At 44.5% G+C, this 22,651-nt stretch overlaps 2 protein-coding genes across 2 annotated transcripts; one reads left to right on the top strand and one right to left on the bottom strand.

Moving 5' to 3' along the window:
- The first annotated feature begins 5,823 nt into the window (after positions 1-5,823).
- On the top strand, positions 5,824-7,215 carry LOC116033264. Its single transcript, XM_031276018.1, has one exon. It carries the CDS (start codon positions 5,824-5,826, stop codon positions 7,213-7,215), a length of 1,392 nt encoding a protein of 463 aa, XP_031131878.1.
- A 9,947-nt stretch (positions 7,216-17,162) lies between these two features.
- LOC116031467 (zinc finger matrin-type protein 2) lies at positions 17,163-22,431 on the bottom strand. Its single transcript, XM_031273687.1, has 10 exons — positions 22,228-22,431; positions 21,900-21,980; positions 21,778-21,802; positions 21,565-21,647; positions 20,036-20,068; positions 19,365-19,443; positions 19,206-19,258; positions 18,017-18,077; positions 17,647-17,729; positions 17,163-17,516 (listed from the first exon to the last, which is right to left on the bottom strand). Exons 1-10 carry the CDS (start codon positions 22,246-22,248, stop codon positions 17,427-17,429), a joined length of 609 nt encoding a protein of 202 aa, XP_031129547.1. The 5' UTR covers positions 22,249-22,431; the 3' UTR covers positions 17,163-17,426.
- Between the last annotated feature and the right edge of the window lie 220 nt (positions 22,432-22,651).

Genomic DNA, 22,651 nt, shown 5'->3' with positions numbered 1-22,651 from the left:
AACGAACCGGGCTATCTCCCGACGCCTATCGTCTTCTCGACGGGGGGCAGGGTGATCCTCCCTGTGACGCCCTTCTGGCTTAGTAACTTGAGGGTTCGCGGTCCCTTCTCCCGTTGGTCGAACGGGATCAGTCTAATTGTTTGTGCAGAAGTTCTCAAGTCTTCGTTTTTCAACCTCATTGATGACTTGAACTACGATTTGTTCTCAACTGCCGGCTCAGACGCCCCCTCAAGTCTTGGCCGTTTGGTCGTCCCAGTTGTTCTCTTAAGTCGGCTCCGCCGGAGGGTGCTCCGTTGGAATGCCCTGATATCTGTTCTCTTAAGTCTTGACTTTTAGGTCGAGCTAGTTGTTCTCGCAAATCGCGGCCATTAGACCGGCCCAACTGATCTCGTAAATCGTTGGAACGAGGTCGTCCCCCCGCACTGATTGCCTTACTCGCCTCTCTCATTGCTTCACCGGAGATGCGGCACTTTTATTCGATCCTCACAGGCGGCGCCAGTGATGGTTTCCCGATCTTCAGGCGATCGGCCGGCGGGCCAACACTTCCGAAAAATTACAAGAACAATAAGTGTATTTTATATAAATTCTCAAGTGGTTTTGTCTCTACCGCCCCCCTTTTCTCAAAGGGTTCCGTATGGCTATATATTTCACTCACCTGATCGGTTACACACTTAATCTCCTAATCAATGATACAAATAATAGCTCATAAAGGACATTGAATGCTCATAATGATAGCCGTTCTCTTATGATCGTCCGTTGGTTCTCTCGATCCTTCGTCTCCGCCGAACATCCTCAGGAGTCTGTCGAAGACCAGCCGACAGCCTTGCATACCCAGTCAGCCAGTTCCCCTTCCGACCGACTCCCAAGGAGTCGGGGCGGTCTTCACATGTTTCGGGGTACCGACGCTTTACGGGATGACCGACCCCCCGAAGAGTCGGGGCAGACCTCGCATGTTTCAGAGTATCAGTGTTCTATTAACTTTTCTTCCTATCGGCCGGCTCGTCTACCCAGTCGTCCTTTATATACCATCAGGGCGTGAAAGGTGGTAGCTCTATTTATTGATCTTGGGATTTAAAATGCAGTTATGACCATTTGAATTTACATTGGGATTAATAAATCAAAAATGGCAGACATAACCATAAGTAACTGTGGAGTCCCTAATTGGTGGAAATGGTGGTGGAGTCCTAGATAGCAAGAAAGTGGAGTCACAGGCTGATCTCGCTGCTCTAAAACAAATCTACTTATTTTGTAATTTAGTTTACATAAATTGTACTATTTATAAGCTAAATTGTAAAGCCTTGTAATTGGATTTAGAAAATAATAGTAGTAATATTAAATGTAATAAGCCCGGTCAGGTTGGTATTTCTACCACCGGCACTCTAAGTCCGGTCAGGTCGGCCTTTCCACCACCGGCATTGTAATCCCCAGGTCAGATCTCGGTATAATTAATTATGACGGCGGTCGGAAAAAAACGCAACGGGAGCAAGGTGTCCGTTTATGGTCCTCTGACCGATCTTTGTGGGAGCAAGGTGCCCGTTTATAGTCCTCAGACCAATCTTTGTGAGAGCAAGGTGCCCACTGCGGGAGTAAGGTGCCCGCTTATGGTCCTCGGACCAATCTTTGTGGGAGCAAGGTGTCCACTGCGGGAGCAAGGTGCCCGTTTATGGTCCTCGGACCAATCTTTGTGGGAGCAAGGTGCCCACTACGGGAGCAAGGTGCCCGTTTATGGTCCTCGGACCGATCTTTGTGGGAGCAAGGTGTCCACTGCGGGAGTAAGGCGCTCGCTTATGGTCCTTGGACCGATCTTTGTAGGAGCAAGGTGCCCACTGCGGGAGCAAGGTGCCCGCTTATGGTCTTCGGACTGATCTTTGTGGGAGCAAGGTGCCTACTACGGGAGTAAGGTGCCCGTCATAGTCCTCGGACCGAACTTTTGGGTTTATAGTGCCCACTGCGGGAGCAAGGTGCCCGTTTATAGGGCGTTGGGAGTAAGGTGCCCATTTACGATCATTAAGATCGATTACGACCGAAAAGTCAGAAAAAACTATAGTCTTTGTACCGACGAGGAAGAATTACCCTCGTTTACTTTGCTTGGTAAATTGTACACGACCATGTATATATATTAGTCATGTACTAAGTCCGGTTAGGTCGGCATTACCACCACTGGCGCTATAAGCCCGATTAGGTCGGCATGGGCACCATCGGCACTACAAGCCTGATTAGGTAGGCATCACCACCATCGACTCGGTGAGCACGATATCATACCCTGGTACAAGTCTTATGTAGTAGGCAGTTAAGTCCGGTTAGGTCGGCATTACCACCACCGGCATTGTAAGCCCGATTAAATCGGCATCATATCGCCACACCGGCACAGTTAGCCCGGGACCAATTCCCGACATTAAGCCCTACGAGGTAGGCAATTCAACCCGGCAGGACGGTATTCCGCGTCGAATAAATCCAATCCCTTGATTGGTAAGACTTGAGTGCTAGACCTCATTTAAAACACCAATCTCTCGATTGGTAAAGGCCCGATCCCTAGATCGGTAAGATTTGGTCTTTTAATCATGTTAGAGACTTGAATCTCTAAATCGCGATTAGGTTTGACCTCCCGACCATCCGATCGTTAGATCGATAAAATTCGACCTCTCAATTGTATCGCAATTCCGATCCCTAGATCGAGAGAGTTCACCCAACCCTTATAGTCCAAAAGACTGTGCTTAAGGTCGTTGTGCTCTTTTTTCCTTAGCTTAGATTTTTTCCCGCTGGGTTTTTTCGTAGTCTAAGGTTTTTAACGAGGCAACCGGCGTAAGTCGCAGACTATACAGCCAGTCTCCCCAGCTCGAACTCTTCCTCATTGGCCTTTAAAGTTGTGCTCTTTTTTCCTTGGCTAGGATTTTTTCCCACTAGGTTTTTTCTTAGCCCAAGGTTTTTAACGAGGCAACTAGCATGAGTCGCGGACCGTAATGCCAGTCTTCCAGCCCGACCCCTTCCTTGTTGACTCAACGTCAAGGCTCGGACTGGGGGCCTACTTGATAGGGAATATACCCCGGGTATACGGCCCTGTGTATTTGGTACGTAGACGTATGCGAGTATGGGTGCTAACCCTATAAAAGGGACCTAAACGCTACATGCATGGGGACTTTTGGCTCCTGTACTCTTCCTCTCTCTAGAATATCTCTCTAATACATTGAATAAAAGACATGAGAGCTTCTTCAAGCTATTTTCCCATGATATCTCTACTTTTCAAATACACTCTTTACATATGTTTATACATGGGATGAATTATCCATATCATATATATATATATATATATATATATATATATATATATATATATATATATATATATATATCTATCTATGTATGTATGTATGTATTCTATTTTATACCTAATATATTTTTATATTTACAATATAACCCAAGTATATATAATTTTCAAACCCTAGCCCTCCGCCTCCAAAATTTCATTCTAAATTATGATTCAACTATAAACATTGCTGCTAATTCTGCTATAAGTGTTCGTATTGTTTAATTTTTTTATTAACTGTTCTTGATGTCATAATATTTAATGAAATGTCGCAACTTAATTATGTGAGTTGATTGTTAATTATTTATTATATTATATAAGATAACAAACAGTAATACAATTGAATTTATTTTTAAACAAGTTAACGAGCATGCTAAAGTCATGGCTTGTTTTATTTTATTTTATGTTTCAATGTTATTATGTTTTCATTGTGGTGATATACTTATATAATTATGTACTCCGTATTAGTTTTGTAGTAAGTATATTTCTTAAATTATCTAGATGTACTTATTAAAGTTTTAAAAAAGTCTTAACATGTAGGGTATAAATGGTAAATAATGCTATGTACCCAAGTCCTTCACAATTTAAAAACTCTATGTTCACAATTGTAAAATTCTATATTGACAATTTTAAATCTTAATATACAATATTACATTACTTAATATTTACAATTTTTGAACTCTATTATTCACAATTTTGTTATATAGATTCAAAAATTGTGTTACATTATTGAATATAGAGTTATGAAATTATGAATATAAATTTCTGAAATTGTGAACATAAAGTTCTGAAATTGTGAACATGAAATTTTGAAATTGTGAATATAGAATTCAAAAATTATGAATATAGAATTCAAAATTGTGAACATAGAGTTCTAAAATTGTGAATATAGAACTCTAAAATTATGAACATAGATCCAGGTCCATGACATAACAATTGAGTTTAAATAGGCTCAAATTATGAATTCCTTTGAAACCTTTTTAATGTTCTAAATATTAAATAAGCTTTTAAAAGGCTTCAGGCCAGGCCAATTGTAGGCTCAACCTTGAGCCTAACAAAAAGCCTACATACAGGCTTAGGCTTAGGCCTTAAATTTTCGTAACAAGCACAAGCCTAATTTTCTAAAGCTTGGCCTATTTCCACCCCTACTTGCAGGCGAGGCAAGGTGGGCCAAGCCACGGGCTACACTCTCCTTGACAAGTCTAACTATAAAGTAAAATTAAGCAAAACTACAAAGTGTAAAGGTAAATCTACATACTAAACTTCTAAACAGTAAAAAGCGATCCCCTAAACCAAACCCATAAGTTTTAAAAGAAAACTCTAAATGCAATGAACTTTTACATTGGTGCAATTTATACTATTGATGAATGTACTTTATATTGTTGGTAGGTGTATTCTAAAAGTAAAGCATAACTACTAAACTCTAAAGTAAACTTCTAAACCAAATTTAAAAAAGAGTTAATACTACAAATGGTCCTCTGTTTATTGGGCTAGTACTCCTTTTAGTCCTTGACTTTCAATTCAATCACAACTAGTCCACCGACTTTCATTTTTAACCACAAATAGTCCTCTGTTAAAACTTCTGTTAAATATGTGTTAAATCTAGGGGTATTAACGTCAAATTGATATTGATAGGGATAAAATCCCGGTCTACATATCCCGGTCTCCTGGTCTGTGTGCCCAGTTAGGGGTCGATCACCCTCCGAAGTTTTTGCCCGATCTGACTAGGCCGGACAACCTTGCGCGACGGGCCACAGTTAGGGCCTTTGCAGAGGTTCGAACCAGAGACCCCACACCCGCGTGGTATCCGCGAGCGCGCTGGACCGACAGAGTGACCGGTGCATGTCCGCCACGCGTCCTACATGCCGTCAGACCGGAGGTGTTGTCGAGGGCACTATAAAAGGTGTATTTAATGCAGGGAAAAGGACTTTTTGGCTATTTCTTCCAATACAGTAGCTAAAGAGACCGGGAACCACTGACCCACTGTCACGTAGCCCGGTCTCCCCTAGGGTATCGTACCTTGTACCCGATTCGATATTAATACAGTATTCATTCCGTATTTTGCTGTATCATTTTGGCGCCGTCCGTGGGGACCGAATAGAACAAAGCCGGCCACCGCCTTCCCTGTTCGTCGGTCTCTCACCATGTATCCCAACATGGACTATTTCGCCTCTGACAACCCGGAGCAGGAGCAACCCGTAGATCTGCGGTCCAGACTCAGTTCACGGGAAGAGCCGCACAATATGGCCGGGGCCTCTAATCCCGAGCCAGTTAACTTCATACACCAGCCTTAGGGCTTCCCGATCCCGACCGGGCCGCTGCCCTACCAGTACCCGGCGTACCCGTCAGCACCCCAGTACCCGGTGTACCCGTCAGCACCTCAGTACCCGGCGTACCCTTTTGACGCGAACACTCAATCGTGGGCTAACTCACCGCGGTACTACTCACAGCCTTACGCCCCGTCGTTCCCTTACCAACCGGTGCCGCCCGTTCAACCCCAAGCGCCACCACCGGAGACCATGACGATCGAAGTCGCGGCTACTGCCTCGCCCGTCTTGAGGAGGGCTCGGCCCGAGCGACGACCGGTATCTTCAAGGTTGCGGGAATCAGCACCCGCCCGACGCCCAGCGCTCTCCCGCCTGAGCGGTTCAGGCTCCCGGCAGCCGACAGAACAGGGGGAGCGACCGCGCTTGAGCGCCTTAGACCGGTTAGACCCGCCGGCGAAAGAAGCGCGCAGATCGTTGCAACTGCCGACTGCGAGCGATGCCGATTCCAGTGAGGCCAGTTCGTCTGACTCACGGCGGCGCCGACACCAGGACCCGGCCCGCTCGTCGGGTCTGTCCCGCGGAGTGTTGGATAAAGTCCGCGCAGAGTTTAACCAGTGGAAGCAAGAACATAGCGACGATCGTACTGCTGAACGGGCGACCAATTTGCTACGCACACCCTTCACTTCAGAGCTCATGAGCCAGTCGTACCCGATCGACCTGCGAGTCCCCGGGGATAAAGAGTACGCCGGCAGATCGGACCCCGAGCAGCACGTGAACCTTTATTACGGCAACATGTTGATGATGGGAGTGTCCGAGGCAGTAATGTGCCGGGCGTTTTATTCAACATTGACCGGACGTGCGGCGGAGTGGTTCCGTACTCTGGAGCCAGGTTCCATTTCCAATTTCCAGGACCTAGCCCGGAGGTTTGTTGATCGTTTCGCCATGTCAAAGACCGTGAAGAAGCATTTCTCGCATCTGGAAAATGCCAAGCAGTTGGATGGTGAACCGCTCTCCGTATTTATCGAACGCTGGAATAAGGAAATGGCGGAGATCGAGCCTGTAGATGATGTCACCGCCACTAATCTCTTGTTCAACTCTCTGAGGGCGGGAAATTTGTACCAGGATCTTATCCTCCGGCCTCCGTCCTGTTACGAGGACACCGTGCGCAGGGTGGTCGCCCACGCCACCGCCACAGAGGCGAACTCGGCCAAAAGAATGATGGAGACTGAGGGGCCGAGGAGGGATCAAAGTCAGCGAGATAGACGCCCGAACAATCCGCGACAGAAGGACCGCGATGGAAACTCGATCTACACCCCGTTGACCAGACCGGTTGCAGAAGTCTTACAGTTCGCCCAGAATTGTCATCTGATTCAGTTGCCCGCCCCGGCCAGAGACGGCCCAGACAAAGATAAGTACTGTGCGTATCACCGCAATCGGGGACACGACACCGAAGAGTGTCACGTGCTTAAGGGCCTGATCGAAGACCTGCTGCAGACCGGAGAATTGGCCCAGTTCGCTGAGAAGAAGAAGAAGAACCGGCGAGGTGGAGAAAATACTTCAAGAAGGATAAGGATAAGAAAGACAAGGATCCCGACCAGGATAGAGAGCCTCCGGCAGCCGCTCAAAAGCAGGTTATTCATGTGATATTTGGAGGACCGGAGGGTGGTGACACGGCCGGAGACCGTCGCAACTGGGCCCGTGACTTACATGTCGCCCTAGTAGAGGAGACAAACCAGGAGAAAAGGAAGAAGGTGGAGCCCATTGTGTTCACCGACCGGGACCTGCCGAGAAGCGCCGACTGTGCGACCGAAGCGTTGGTGATAACCATAGACATCAACGGCGTCGACGTCCAAAGAGTCATGGTGGACACGGGCTCGAGCGTGAATGTTATGTATTTGGACGTCTTCCAAAAGCTCCAGTTGGACCAATCCCAGCTAACGCCCGTCAGAACCCCGCTCTCGGGTTTTACAGGAGCAATGATCCATCCGGAGGGAGTAGTCCGTCTGCCTGTCGAGATCGGGACCGTTCCGAGGGTTCTCCGTATAACGATGGAGTTCGTTTTCGTCGACCTGGCATGCGTTCATAACGTCATTCTTGGCAGGCCGGGGATCTCACAACTTGGTGCAATAATATCAATGCCACATCTATGCATGAAATTTCAAACACCGGAGGGCGTGGGCACGGCCAGAGTAGACCCCCAATCGGCTAGACGATGTTATGTCCGGGCCGTGCAGAAACAGGACGCCAGCACGTCCCGAGTAAACACCATCAGTAAGAGGAAGGAAGATGTCCGGATTGAGCGCCCAGAGCCGTCGGAAGAGGTAGAGCTCGTGGCGCTGTCAGATTCCCGACCGGAACGTACGGTGAAGATTGGCTCGGCTTTATCCCCTGATTTGCGGACCGCCATCATTGCCGTCCTCTGAGAATACGCTGACATCTTTGCCTGGGGCTCGGAGGATATGCCAGGGATCGATCGCAGAACCATATGCCATAGATTAGCCATCCGCCCGGGCTCCCGACCAGTTAAGCAGAAACAGCGGCACCTGGCCTCCGACCGACGAGAGTTTGTCCGGTCAGAAACGAGGTCCTTGGCGACAGCCGGACATATCCGGGAAGTCCATTACCCTGAATGGTTAGCGAACGTTGTCCTCGTCCCCAAGCCTCCGGCCTGGAGGATGTGCGTGGATTACACCGATCTCAACAAGGCGTGCCCGTTAGACCCTTACCCGTTCCCGAGCATCCACCAAATGGTCAATGAGACCGCAGGCGCTGAGCTGTTGAGCTTCATGGATGCGTTCAAAGGGTATCACCAGGTGATGATGGCCGAGGAAGACGAGGCGAAAACATCGTTCATTGCCCCGGACGGTCTGTACTGCTACCGAGTGATGCCATTCGGCCTACGCAATGCGGGAGCCACTTACCAGAGGATGGTGAATGCCTTATTCGGAGAGTTGATCGCAAGACGATGGAGGCCTACATCGATGATATGCTTGTAAAGAGCAGGAGCATGTGCGACCATGCGTCCGACCTGCAATAGAGTTTTGAAATTATGAGGCGTCACCGGCTGAGGCTTAACCCGACCAAGTGCACATTTGTTGTACAAACCGGAAAGTTCCTCGGGTTCATGATGACGAGAAGAGGAATCGAGCCGAACCCCGCAAAAGTGAAAGCAATTATGGACATGAGGCCACCTGCCATGGTTCGGGAAGTTCAGCAGTTGACCGGTCGGTTGGCCGCCCTAAGCCGCTTTCTCTCGAAACTTGCTGAGCGAGCGCACCCGTTCTTCCAGACGCTGAAGAAGACGCCCGCCTTTGCGTGGACGGAGGATTGCCAACGAGCTTTTGAGAGCTTGAAGGAATATTTGGCCTCGCCAATAGTGCTGTCTAGACCGGAGCCCGGTGAAGAATTACAGATCTATCTCTCCGCGTCCGATCGCGCAATCAGTGCGGTGCTTTGCCGGACCGACCCGGAAGGGATACAGCGCCTGGTCTATTACATCAGCCACGCGCTCCAAGGTCCCGAATTACGGTACTCTCAGCTCGAGAAGGTCGTGTTTGCATTATACACGACCGCGAAAAAACTCACACCCTACTTTCAAGGCCGAGTGATCCGAGTACTGACCGACCAGCCGATGGGCGCTATCCTGCGACCGACTACATCCTCCGGTCGGCTAGTTAAATGGGCGATGATGTTAACCCAGTTCGCGATCGAGTACACGCCCAGACCGGCCATTAAAGGACAAGCCTTAGCGGATTTCGTGGTGGAATGTTCGGCACGAGACGGCAGCACCTCGCCGATCGCTGACCCCGCCCCGGCGGAGTGGGAAATCGCGACTGACGGGTCGAGCTGCAAGCAGGGTGCTGGTGCTGGTATAGTTCTCGCTCGCCGACCAATAATGAAGCGGAATATGAGGCCTTCATAGCGGGCTTGTGTCACGCCCGCTCTCTGGGGGCTCGACACGTGAGGATCCGAACCGACTCGGCTTTGGTGGTCGGACAGGTCACCGGCGCTTTCGAGGCAAAGGGAGAACGCCTAGCCCGGTACCGCGACCACGCCCTATCTGTTATGGGATCGTTTGATGCGTGCGTCGCCGAGCACATCCCGCGGGCTGAGAACACGGATGCAGACATGTTATCCCGGTTATCGCATGAGGCCCCAGAATATATATCCAAGGTTGCCCGGGTGGAAGAGCTGTCAACCGCATGTATTGATGTGCTGCCTGTGGCCCCGGTTGAGGCAGGGACGGACGAATGGATCTCTGATCTCCGGACATTCTTAGAAACCGAAACCTTACCGGAGAACGAGCAGAGAGCCAGGAAGGTGAAGCTACGTGCCCCCCGGTTCTAGATAGTCGACGACCGCCTTTACCGACGGTCTTATGGGGGGTCGTTGATGAGATGTTTGTCCCAGTTTGAGGCCGAACTTGTGATGACCGAGCTGCACTCCGGACTTTGCTCCGCTCATCAGGGGGGGCGGGCCTTGGCAAGAAGAATAATGCTGATCGGCTACTATTGGCCGTCGATCCAGTTAGACTGCGAGGCGCTGGCAAAATCGTGCGAATCGTGTCAACTGTACGCCCGGGTCCCTGGCAGACCAGCCACCTTTTATCATACGGTCAGCACGGCAATACCGTTCGCTAATGGGGAGTGGACATCTTGGGACCCTTCCTGCAATTAACCGGTCGACGTCGCTTCATCATCGTCGCTGTTGATTACTTCTCGAAGTGGGTCGAAGCGGAACCGTTGGCGACAATTACTTCTCAGCAGTGTGCCCGGTTCGTATGGCGAAACGTGATCTCCCGCTTTGGGGTTCCAGTTCAGTCGGTGACCGACAACGGAAAGCAGTTCGAGAGCGAATATTTCCAGAACTTCCTAGCGACCGTTGGCACCCGGTCGGTCCGGTCTTCCGTGGCATACCCTCAAGGGAACGGCCAAGTGGAGAACGCAAACTGGACAATTTTGGAGTGGCTCAAGAAGAAGTTCCATTCGGCCGGACGAAGCTGGGCGGACGAGCTCCCGTATATCTTGTGGTCATACCGGACTACGCCCCATGAAGCCACGAAGGAAACGCCTTTTGCATTAGTCTACGGCACCGAAACCCGTCTGCCGGTGGAGGCATGGATACCGACCTCTCGAGAGCGGGGTTATGATGAGAATGACAATGATTCCCTGATGGTCACCGAGCTGGACTCCCTGGAAGAAAAGAGAGATGTCGCGGCCCGGAGGGTCGAGGAGTATCAGAAGAAATTGAAAGCGTACCGCGACCCTAAGGTGCACCCCCGGTACTTCCAAGTCGGGGATTACGTGCTGCGGGAGAGACAGGCCAGCAAGCCGCTCGAGGGCGGGAAGCTAGCCCAGAGTTGGGAAGGACCATATGTTATTTCAGCTGTGGTGAGACCGGGAACCTACCGGCTTGAAACCACTATCGGCAGGCCGGTTGACCACATTTGGAATTCTCAACACTTGGTTCATTTTTATCAATAGCTTGTAATAGGATCGGGAGCCTGCGTGCCCCAGTTTACTTTCGCCCTGCGCGGCCGATTCGGTGGACCCTGCGAGTTCGTTCTGTTTGAAATGTAGAACTGACCGGTTAGGTCGGCTTTTCCTTTAAATGTTTTACCCTTAATGGTGAGAGCAAGGTGCTCACCCCGGGAGTAAGGTGCCCGGTTACCGGTCTACGGACCTTAATGGTGAGAGCAAGATGCTCACCCCGGGAGTAAGGTGCCCGGTTACCGGTCTTCGGACCTTAATGGTGAGAGCAAGGTACTCACCCCGGGAGTAAGGTGCTCGGTTTCCGGTCTTCGGACCTTAATGATGAGAGCAAGGTGCTCACCCCGGGAGTAAGGTGCCCGGTTACCAGTCTACAGACCTTAATGGTGAGAGCAAGGTGCTCACCCCGGGAGTAAGGTACCCGGTTACCGGTCTTCGGACCTTAATGGTGAGAGCAAGGTGCTCACCCTGGGAGTAAGGTGCCCGGTTACCGGTCTTCGGACCTTAATGGTGAGAGCAAGGTGCTCACCCCGAGAGTAAGGTGCCCGATTACCGGTCTTCGGAGCTTAATGGTGACAGCAAGGTGCTCACCCCGGGAGTAAGGTGCCCGGTTACCGGTCTTCGGACCTTAATGGTGAGAGCAAGGTGCTCACCCCGGGAGTAAGGTGCCCGGTTACCGGTCTTCGGACCTTAATGGTGAGAGCAAGGTGCTCACCCCGGGAGTAAGGTGCCCGGTTACCTGTCTGATATGCGTAAAACTAAATAACACAAAGTAAATAAAACTGAACACGCACGGAGGATCGAAAAGTTTTTATTAACCGGCTTTGAGGCCGTCAAAATAAAGTAGTGCTCGGCACAACGAGGCCGGGCTCTCGATTCGCGTTACCTAGCCTACTTCGCCTCGGCCGACGGCTCGGCTCTGGGCTCAGCGTCGCCCTCCGTCGCTAGTCCGGCACTTGGGGCCGCCACGGACTCCGCTGTTGGTCCAGCGGTCGTCGCGACCTCCGCCGATGGTCCAGAGAAACCTCAGCAACAGGGACCGGGAGGGTACGCCCATCCGGAACCTTAGAGAATGGCGTCGGGCTAGGGTCCGGCACCTCCTCCGGGAAAACTGCCAGGATCTTCAGAAGGTCGTCGTCGTCGATCGCAACCTCCAGCGCAGTCCTAACATCGTTCTGCATGGCCCTCCGGCCGCTGTTGAAAGCCCAAGACCCGAACTCATACATCAGGTCCTCCCCGATCGGGGTCCGCGAGATGGCTGTGAGGACGGCTTCCCCGATCTCTTGCCCTCGGCAGATATGCCGGGTGAGTAAGACGGGGTCGGTTAGGATCTTTTCCCCGAGGTCCGCACGCTCCAGGATCCGTCTCCCGGTCTCTTCGGTCGTCCTCAGCTTGCCCTCGAGCTCCTTGATCCGCTACTCCCGCTTTGCGAGGGACTTCTTAAGCGACGCCACCTCTCGACGGTGGATCTCGTCCCCGTCCTTCGCTCGAGCAAATAGGTCGGTGACCGAGTGAGCCATCTGCGAAAACCCTCGGTAAGAGAGGCCGAACCAGCAACGAAGCATATTAAAGTAAAGTTCGCATTACCTGAATCAGGTCGCAGGCAATGCGTTCCCCGACCAGAGCGGTCGACCACCCGCTCGTTTTCTCTGGAGGAGGGGCCGCGGCGCAGATCCTCGATAACAGGGCCGCAGGAGGCTCGTCCCCGTGCTTCATCAGCACGTCGATCACCGGGGTCGTAGACCCGGACCCGTCACGACGAGGGCGTTTCACCGTCGCGACCTCCTCGACCTCTACAATCTCTTTTTCCTTCCCGCGCTTGGCAGCTCGGGCCGCGTCTTGCTCGTTGCTCAAACCGGCAGGACGCGTGGTGGCCAAGGGCAGGCCAGTAGGGACCGACGCTTCAGCGCTGGGATCCGCTGGTTTCGAGGGCTCGGCCTTCTTGGACCCTAGGCTGATTTTCGTCGCCGGGCGGGCAGAAACTGGAAAACTCCTCATGGCTCCTGGAAAATTTAAAAAAAAAAAAAAAAAAAAAAAAAAAAAAAAAAAAGGTTAAAATCCCGACCTCCAAAACAACCGACCTCAGATCGGCGACCCTTACGAACCTCGTGAACCGGCCTCCGGAAGGGGAGGTCCGACGGCTACTGTCACCACCGCCCTCTTGGGCACGTACTTCTCCGCTAGGTCATATCTGGGGGGCTCGAGGTTCGCCTCCTGGTACTCCTCGGGCGACCGGAAGATCTCATACTCGTACTCCTCGGCCGAGATTTTGACAGTCGCATCGTTTAGAGCCCGGCTTTGCCTGGGTCGCTTGTGCTCCGTCACGAGGATCGGTCATTCTCTGTCGACCGGAAGAGGCCATGGATATTTGACCAACAGGATCCGATCCTTCCAGCCTCTGTTGTTCTCGGGCAGATGTAGAATCTTGCAGAAATGCTCGCGAGATTGTATGCACAAGACCCCGCCCCCGTGTTTTACCGACAAAGGCCGGACCGAAAAAAGGTACCGGAAAAGCTCCAAAGTCGCGGGGAGACCGTGACGATCGCATATTTGCGGAAAGCACGCCAAGGTGCGGTGGGCGTTCGGGGCGATCTGCCCGGGCAGAACCCCGTAGTACTTCATAAACCCCAATAGGAAGGGATGGAACAGGAAGGTTAACGGGGCCTTGATGGAGTCCAAGTGCATCCCGAGCCAGTCCCCGTTCGTCCGGTCGACGACGCTCCCCAATGACCGTTTGGTCTCGAATTTAACGACCCCGGTTAGTAGGGCCGAGATCTCTTCGATCTCCCCACGAGTAAGGAGACTGGTATGTTGCCGCAGGCCGCTGTTCTCCAAGCGGATCCTGCTAGCGGTCAAGGGAGGAGTGGAATCGACCGGCAAACCCGCGAACCAATCCTACCATGAGCGGTAGGGACGGGCTTCCCCCGACCCGAGGGCCCTGCTTCCGTGGCAAGGAGCTCTACGGCGGGCCGGGAGTCCGCTTCGTCATTCCCGGTTCCCGGTTGATCATGAGGCCGGGCTAAGCCCTCGTTCTCCCCGGAGTAAGTGTCTATGGCGTTGATCACGGAGTCATAGGTCGAGACCGTGAATGATCCGACCTCGACCGAGCCGCCGTAGTTGTGAATGGATAGGTTCTGGCTATCCGATCCGCTCATGGCTGTACCTAGCAAGAACAGAGAGGTGTCTTACTAAAGGCAGCCCGGGACCCGAAGTCATAAATCAAAAGTATTTATGAAAGTGAACGAGAGATTTACCTGTTCAAGAAAGCGTGAATACGTACTGCAGTTGACAGGAACGAGCTCGGGAAATTTCAATCGCTCGGGAAGCTCTGGGTTGAACTTTGGTCCGTAAAAGTTGGAAAGGGCGTGAGGATCCCGTTTTATAGAGGGAAGAGTAAGGGGCCGCCGTTTCGATTCCCCGCGACCTAGGCCTAGCTTAGGCCCAAGTTCCGAGGTCCATGGGAACACGACGCGTGGGTATTAGGGCTGACGACTTCTGCTGACGTCGCCTCCCATCTTTGCTCTTCGGTTGAACGAAAACGGCGCAACCCGGGACTGTTTGAACAGCCCGGACTTTCCTTCCTGATGGTCGTAAAAGACCGGGCTGGGGGGCTAGATGATAGGGATAAAATCCCGGTCTACATATCCCGGTTTCCCGGTCTGTGTGCCCAGTTAGGGGTCGATCACCCTCCGAAGTTTCTGCCCGATCTGACCAGGCCGGACAACCTTGCGCTCCGGGCCACAGTTAGGGCCTTTGCAGAGGTTCGAACCAGAGACCCCACACCCGCGTGGTATCCGCGAGTGCGCTGGACCAACAGAGTGACCAGTGCATGTCCGCCACGCGTCCTACATGCCGTCAGACCGGAGGTGTTGTCGAGGGCACTATAAAAGGTGCATTTAATGCAGGGAAAAGGACTTTTTGGCTATTTCTTCCAATACAGTAGCTAAAGAGACCGGGAACCTCTGACCCACTGTCACGTAGCCCGGTCTCCCCTAGGGTATCGTACCTTGTACCCGATTCGATATTAATACAGTATTCATTCCGTATTTTGCTGTATCAGATATATATATGGGTGTTGCTATTCCTACCACCCATGGTGCAAATAACATTGAAATTCACAAAAGATTGTAAATTTCAATAACTTTATAGGTGGTATAAATAGCAATAAAGTATAAATATGACTATTTACAGCACCATGGTCAACTGTATTAATTACACAAAGAAAAAATGTGTTGGAATTAGAGTTTTCAAAAAAAAAGGTGTTGGAATTAGAGTTTCCAAAAAAAAAAGGTATTCAAATGGGATGAATATTATTTAAACAAAAAAAATTTTTGAAAACTTATTTAAACAAAATTAAATTGAATAACAATTTAAAATTTTAAAAACTATATATATATATATATATATATATATATATATATATATATATATAAACAAAAAAAAATGAAACAGAGCAACCCCTCCGGAGGGGTTGCTCCGTTTTTGTTTTTGTTTTTTTTTTTTAAAAAAAATTTTAAATAGATATTTAATTTAATTTAATTTAATAATATTTCTAATTTCAATACCTTTTTTTAAATGGATTGAAATGGAATGAAAATTTTCTTTTTATATTTTATTGTGATGTTAATGTGTTTTTACTGTTTTTAGCTATTAAAAATTAATTTATTATATTATTATAATAAGGTAAAATAATGCATACAAAAAATTTGAGTTATAAAGAATATCTTGATTTTTTCATTAAACATTAGATACTACAAAAAATAATTAAAAATTGTTATACACAAAATTATTATACTATCACAATTTGAAATAATAAAAATAAATATTTTAAATATTTAATTACAAAATATTATAGAAAAAATTATTATTCTATCACAATTAAAAATATAAATAAATAATAAATAAATAAATAAATAAATAATAAATATTTTAAATAGATAATATAATGTTTGAACAACTTTAATGAAGGTGGTGTAAATAGCAAATTCTATTTACACCACCTATAAAGCTATCAAACCTATTAAATGGTGGTGTAAATAGAATTTTGAGTGGTACAAATAGAATTACGCATATATATATATAATCGTCATAAAATAAAAATGTTTAGAATTTTTCACCAACAAGCATAATTGAAACAATTAACGAATATAAATACTCCTAAATAAAATTCTCGTAATTATGCGTACAAAATGAAGATTTAATATTAGAGCTATCTGTTTTTAATTTAACCAACAAATTAAAATGGAAAAAAAAATTTTCAAAAACCTTGCTTCCATCATTTTCATGGTTGTTCATACATAGCCGGTTAATAGTTTTCACTTTTTATTAATCGATCAAACATTTTGTTTGGCACATAATTGAAGGTCGCCACCGTTGAATTAATATAATTAATCAAATACAAATTACGAACATTAATCATGGATTTTTATTTAATTTGTTCAATTATTTGATTTGTCACGTCTATTTTGTTTTTATACTTATTAACTTAATGTTTATTAATGTTTTGACAATATTAATCGTTTTGACAATATTACCCCTAAATTTAACGCCTATTTAACAGAATTTTTAACGGGAGATTATTTATGGTTAAAAATGAAAGTCAGAGAACCATTTGTGATAGAATTGAAAGTCAGGACCAAAAGGAACACTAGCCCAATAGTTAGAGGACCATTTGTGGTATTAACTCTTTAAAAAACAAGACCTTAAACCAACAACTGTTAAGAATAAATTAGACTTTTAAACAAAAATACAATAAACTAATATCAATAAAAGTAACTTTTTCCATTTTTCAACTTACTCGCATCCAACCATAAAAACCACAAAAAAAAAAAAAAAAAAAAAAAAAAAAAAAAAAAAAAAAAAAAAAAAAAAAAAAAAAAAAAAAAAAAAAAAAAAAAAAAAAAAAAAAAAAAAAAAAAAAAAAAAAAAACCTGATTATTAAACACTCATTTTAGTTATTTGACCAATCAAACAACTAAAGTTGGTCAAAGAAACTAAACTTTGGCGGATAAGCTATCATTTCCCAAACACCCTATTGCAGCACCTAACCTAATACTTTCTATGGTAGAAAAGGTTTAAAGGCCTCATCATGTTCTTACCCAATTAGCATATAAACAGCTCACATAAACTTACGAATTAAATATGTGAAATTTGACAAGTATAATGGATATCCGCTTAATTACTATTGCAACAATAAATGTATACTCCAAACACAATGAACATTTATAGCTGCAAATTGAAGGTGATGAGCATTGCTGTGAAACTCATTATATCGCTAGCAAATACCTCATATTGACACACTTCAGGCTATAACATTAAAACCTCAGCACATTAGCAGGACAACCTAGATTCAATGCAAAACCCAGATTACTTTTTAGATGTTCGGAAGCCACCAAATCCCATCATTGCTGCAATATCAGCGTCTTCCTCAGGTTCCTCCTCTGCTGCCTTCTCTTTCTATACAAGAAACAAATATACAAGCAGATATCAAAAAATCATGTCATGCTACTTCTACATGGCATCAGTGTTCCCAAATCACAAAAGTTGATGAAAATTTAAACCAAATGAGCATTGAAAGCTTGCTGACCTTTTTCTCTTTCTTCTTTTCTCGACGCTGGCGTTTCCTCTCTTCCTCTTCTTGCTGTTGTTTCAACATTCGCTCATCGAAATCTACAAGGTAAAAGGAATTAATATAACTTTCATATTCGTTTTTCATTTTAACCCGTAGAAAGAGCTGATCTGTGGAACCAATATGAGAATTGAAAGCAGATACAAGTTAACAAGTGCAATTAGAATTGTCTTGTTTGTTTCTTATAAATTTTGTGATAAGCAGGCAGCATATATACAAAGCATTTATTTCTGAAATTATTATAAAAGCTTTTTGATTAACTATTATTGATTTATTGTTAAATCATCAAACTAACTAAAACTGAGTCTCAGGTCCATTTAAGCCCCACCTTGCACGGTGATGCTAGTACTATCTTTCCGCTTCTTTAGCACTTCAAATCGCTCTTGGACCTGAAACACAGATGTATAGCCTGAGATAAGTAATTCAATTATATAATCATATAACATTAGAATATGTACTATCTACTGAACCCACGGTTGACTAGTTCTACCAAATTCAGCATTCACTAACTTTTTGCAATTGCTTGTTTTTAGCAAATGATTGATGAATTCAAATTGAATACTAAAACCATGACCTTACCAAATTAATGATAAAAAATTACAATATGTACTACTATTAAATCCACATTTGATAAATTATACCAAATTCAACATTCACTGGACAACTTGGCAAATGATTGATGACTTCCGAATGAATGATAATTAAGTCTAATAATCATTGACCATATTAGACGCTTCTCTCATTTTAGACATTGATCAAAACATAAGCTCCAATGATGTCAAGGAAGATTTATAGGTTATATTACATAGCTTGCTCACATAAGATTGCCTTAACAAGTGTTTTGAAGATGGAAAACCAAAATTTCCAAAGTCTGGCAATGTGAATAGTAACTTCTAACCCCAATCTAAAATTTCAACTAGAATTTTCAATGTTCCCACACATAAGATTGCCTCAACAAGTATTTTAGCGGTTGGAAAACCAAAATATCCAAGGTTTGGCAATGCAAACGGTAACTCCCGATCCCAATGTAACCTTTTGCTTCAAAGGGCATTAAAGAGATGCAGAACTGGTACCCTCTTGTTCTGCTATGTGACCTCAAATTTACACTTTAACTTAATAGATATAATTTGCAAGCCAAGTGGTTCCCCCCAACACACCACCACCTCCTCCTCATTCTTTATGATTAATTATTTTCTTCCAATCCCCTTCTTGTCAACATTATTATTTGGTGTGCCAATACTTGTTGGGGTTTAGTGAATTTATAATAAGCTCAACTTTTAAGCTTAGTGGCTGCGACCTTTCCAAACATTTTGGTCTGCAGTAAAATCCCACTCACTAGCTACCGCCAACCCCCCAACCCCCACCCCCCCAAAAAAAAGAGAGAGAGAATTTCGGATTTACATGTGCTTCTTTTTCTTTCTTTCTTCTTTTTTTTTTTTTTTTTTTTTTTGCATTAATAGTTTAGTTATTGCGTCAACCCTAACTCCACTTTCATTTGTCAACATTAGTCCACTTACTTGCTTTAAAGATGCCCGCTCCACTCGCATAGACATGCCCAAAGCTCGTTGATCTGAAAATAGACAAGAAAATAAGATATCAACACCAACAAAAAGAAACCATTAATTATGTACATACACCACCACATTATCCCATTAGTAATACACAGGAATACATACGTTTTTTCCCATTGATATGGTCCAGGTAGTTTGCTGAATCCTTGACTACACATTCACAAACTGAGCAATAGTATCCAGCCTGCAATAGAAATTGCATTACAAAATGACAGAAGTAGACGATTTCAGAAAATGAGCATCACAATTGAATATAAATCATTCCCCACTTTCTTAAGAAATCAGAAGGTTTGATCTGCATATCAGAGGAAGTCTCAATTTATTTTTACAGTAGTGAGAAAAGAAAGTTGTCTCAGATCGCACAAATGGCCACTACAATGTTCACATTTGTGTAGTTGGTGATATAGTGTCTAATTGATAGACAAGAAATACAGTAAAATAACTAGCCCTTAATACATTTTCTATGAAACTCTAAACTATCACAGCCACCTGTTGAATACAAATTTATTTTTAAAAAAGTCACTAAAGAAGACATTTAGAGACACCACACCACTCCATTATAATGTTATTATAAAAAAAAACATACTTATCATTCACAGTTTTTTTCCTCATCTTAATAATTTCTTCTTTTAAAGGGCTACACAGATCTTTTTGTTTCCATATTTAAAAATCAAGAACCTGTCTGGATTTCTCAAAATAAGAAAGTGCCAATTATCAGAAATTAGAAATTTATACATGCAATACAAAAGAGAAAATGGCTGGAAGTTGGAACATACCTGTTGACTTAAGGGTGCTATTGGAGTCACAACCTGCCACAAAGAAGTAAATGTACATACATAAGAAGAATTTAGAAATACAAAAACAAAGACCATACAGATTTCAAAACATTACTGAAAAAATTAAATATAACAGAAGCATGATCAAAGAACCAACAATCAAGAAAAGATTAATAAATCCTTTTGTTAACTAGAAGAAATAAATACGGCCAAAGTTGAAAATTATTGTGGCCAAAATAGTAGCAATACCAGACGTAGCTTCACTCAAAGCTGGAAAATGCTAGCAAAAGTAGCTAACTACTAATATGGTGATATATGGTATAACTCCATTCCTTATATTTATTTATTTTTTGCTTTAAAATGGGATCATTTGTTACGACTTCTTCGTCAAGGGCAAGAAAACACAAAAGATAAGAAAGAAGAATAGTAGTTGAAAGAGGAAAAGAGAAAACATGGGTTTGCTTGAGACCCAAAACTCCCTTAGACACCTTTTTGAGATTGAATTTCCTTTTTATATGGCTAATTACAAGGATTCCTAAACTAAGAATGATTAATTATTTGGTAGTTTCGAAATAACAAAATTGTCTAAACTAATTTGAAGACTAAGAGTAATAAGCAAAATAATTATTTAATAGTTTCTAAATAACTAAACTAAGTAATAAGCTAAATAACTATTTAATAGTTCCTTAATATCTAAACTATGTCATGTAATTTTAATAAAATACGACTTCTTTAATCATAACAACTTCCTAATTTAATCATGGCTGCAGCATGTCTCAGCATTCAATATCTTAATTAGTAAAATGTTACTCCATACATATAATGAGAAATTTTTGGGATGTTGATGCAGTCAGACCAATTGACCCTGCTATGCATAAGCTAGATCCACCAATGGTGAAAGGGTCTAAAGAAATGGGCATGCTAAGCCACCGGAACATGTGAGAACCAGGTGATTACAAGAACAGGAATGTAAACAAAACCCTGCATATATAAAACAGCCATGGACCCAGTGACCTTGCATTTGCAAAAAAAAAAAAAAAAATCCGGCCAAATGATTCAATCTTCCTCTGTCTAATACAGCTTTACAATAATACTGAATGGTGTCCTCACCTTGACATCTACAGATATTACAATAGCTTAAATCAAGTTGCACCAACATGTATACCTAACATCTCAGTGTTAAATACAACAGGCTGGAACCACTAGTTACTAAAGCCTAATGATCAAGTTCCACAGTACGGTCAAAATTAGATCCCTGAGTGAATATTATGCTATTAAACATTATATTCAAGCCTCTGCCTCCTTTTGTCTCTAAAGTTGAGGATGCCCATAAGATTTACTATTCACAAAGCTTTAGACCACAGCATCCTATAGATCCCTTTATAAAATCATACAAACTTTACAAAGATAAACAGTAATATTTACATTACAATAAATGAACCAAGATGTTATGCACATTTATATACAAGCATATATAACCAATTTAAAAGGCAAGCATATTTTAAAAATAAAAGATAAAAGTAACTAACCTGAGTCTTTCCCAAGCGAGATTCGAGGTCTACTTCATAATCCCTTTGCTTCAAGGGCTTCCTCTGCACTGGAGGACCTCTTGCTGCCCAAGTACATCTTTTTAATAATGCAACACTTAGGACAACAAATAAACAATTTCCACATCTCATGTACATTCAAATAGCTAATATATATGAAGGAAAAACAAAGAACATGATCAGAAGACGTCTCACCCTTGGACTTCCGTCCCTCAGCTTCCTACAACATGAAAAGTTCAAGTACTTAAGCACAAGCACAAACACAAACACAAAGAAAAATGAAGAAATTAAAGCAAATTTAGAAGAAATTAAAAAACCTTTTCTTCCCGTTCACGAGCACGCTGCAAGTATTCTTCTCGATCAAATTTTTTCCGAAAGGTGTTATCGATTCCAACAACCTGAAGGTTTCACATATGCACCAAATTAAATATAAATTGCAAATACAGAAATAGAGGGGAAAAAAATATTTTCTTTCTTCAAAAATCAACCTAGATTTGAGATGTGCGCATCCTTACAGTAGAGTATCCATAAAAGAAAACAAGTAGAAAACTAATATACATTCAGGAAACACAAGAGTCACACTCGCGCATATACGCACACAGCTACATACAGACAAAGATGAAGATAGGCGAGAGCTAAGCTTACATTGTTGTTGGGCTCCGCCATAGTTTTGAAAATAGGAACCTTTACTTGAGTTGATGTAGCTGGAAAAATCGATTGACGTGGCAGTATAAGAGATGAATTGAAGCGAATTAGGTTTCTATTGGGAATGGAGGAATTTGAATCCAGCAAGGAATTGAGGAGGGAGAGCGAAGAATTTCCGGGTATTCGGGTCGTAAAATTATATTAGTAGTTTTATTTTATATTTTGATAGGTCAAAATACCGCAATGACTAATCATATTCTCCGTGGGATTAGATATATTAGTCATTCCTGAACAGTTGAGGTTTTACTCCAAGATTTTTATAGGTCCAAACATCCACATTATCATTTACTATCTCACTCAATCTTAAAAACTCTTTTCTCCATTATATTTAAATTTTTTCTCAGTTTTGTGTGAATCCACCATT

The sequence above is a fragment of the Ipomoea triloba genome, chromosome 10, assembly GCF_003576645.1.
Source record: "Ipomoea triloba cultivar NCNSP0323 chromosome 10, ASM357664v1".
In the NCBI taxonomy this organism is placed as follows: Eukaryota; Viridiplantae; Streptophyta; class Magnoliopsida; order Solanales; family Convolvulaceae; genus Ipomoea; species Ipomoea triloba.
This window is presented reverse-complemented; position numbering and strand designations above follow the sequence as displayed.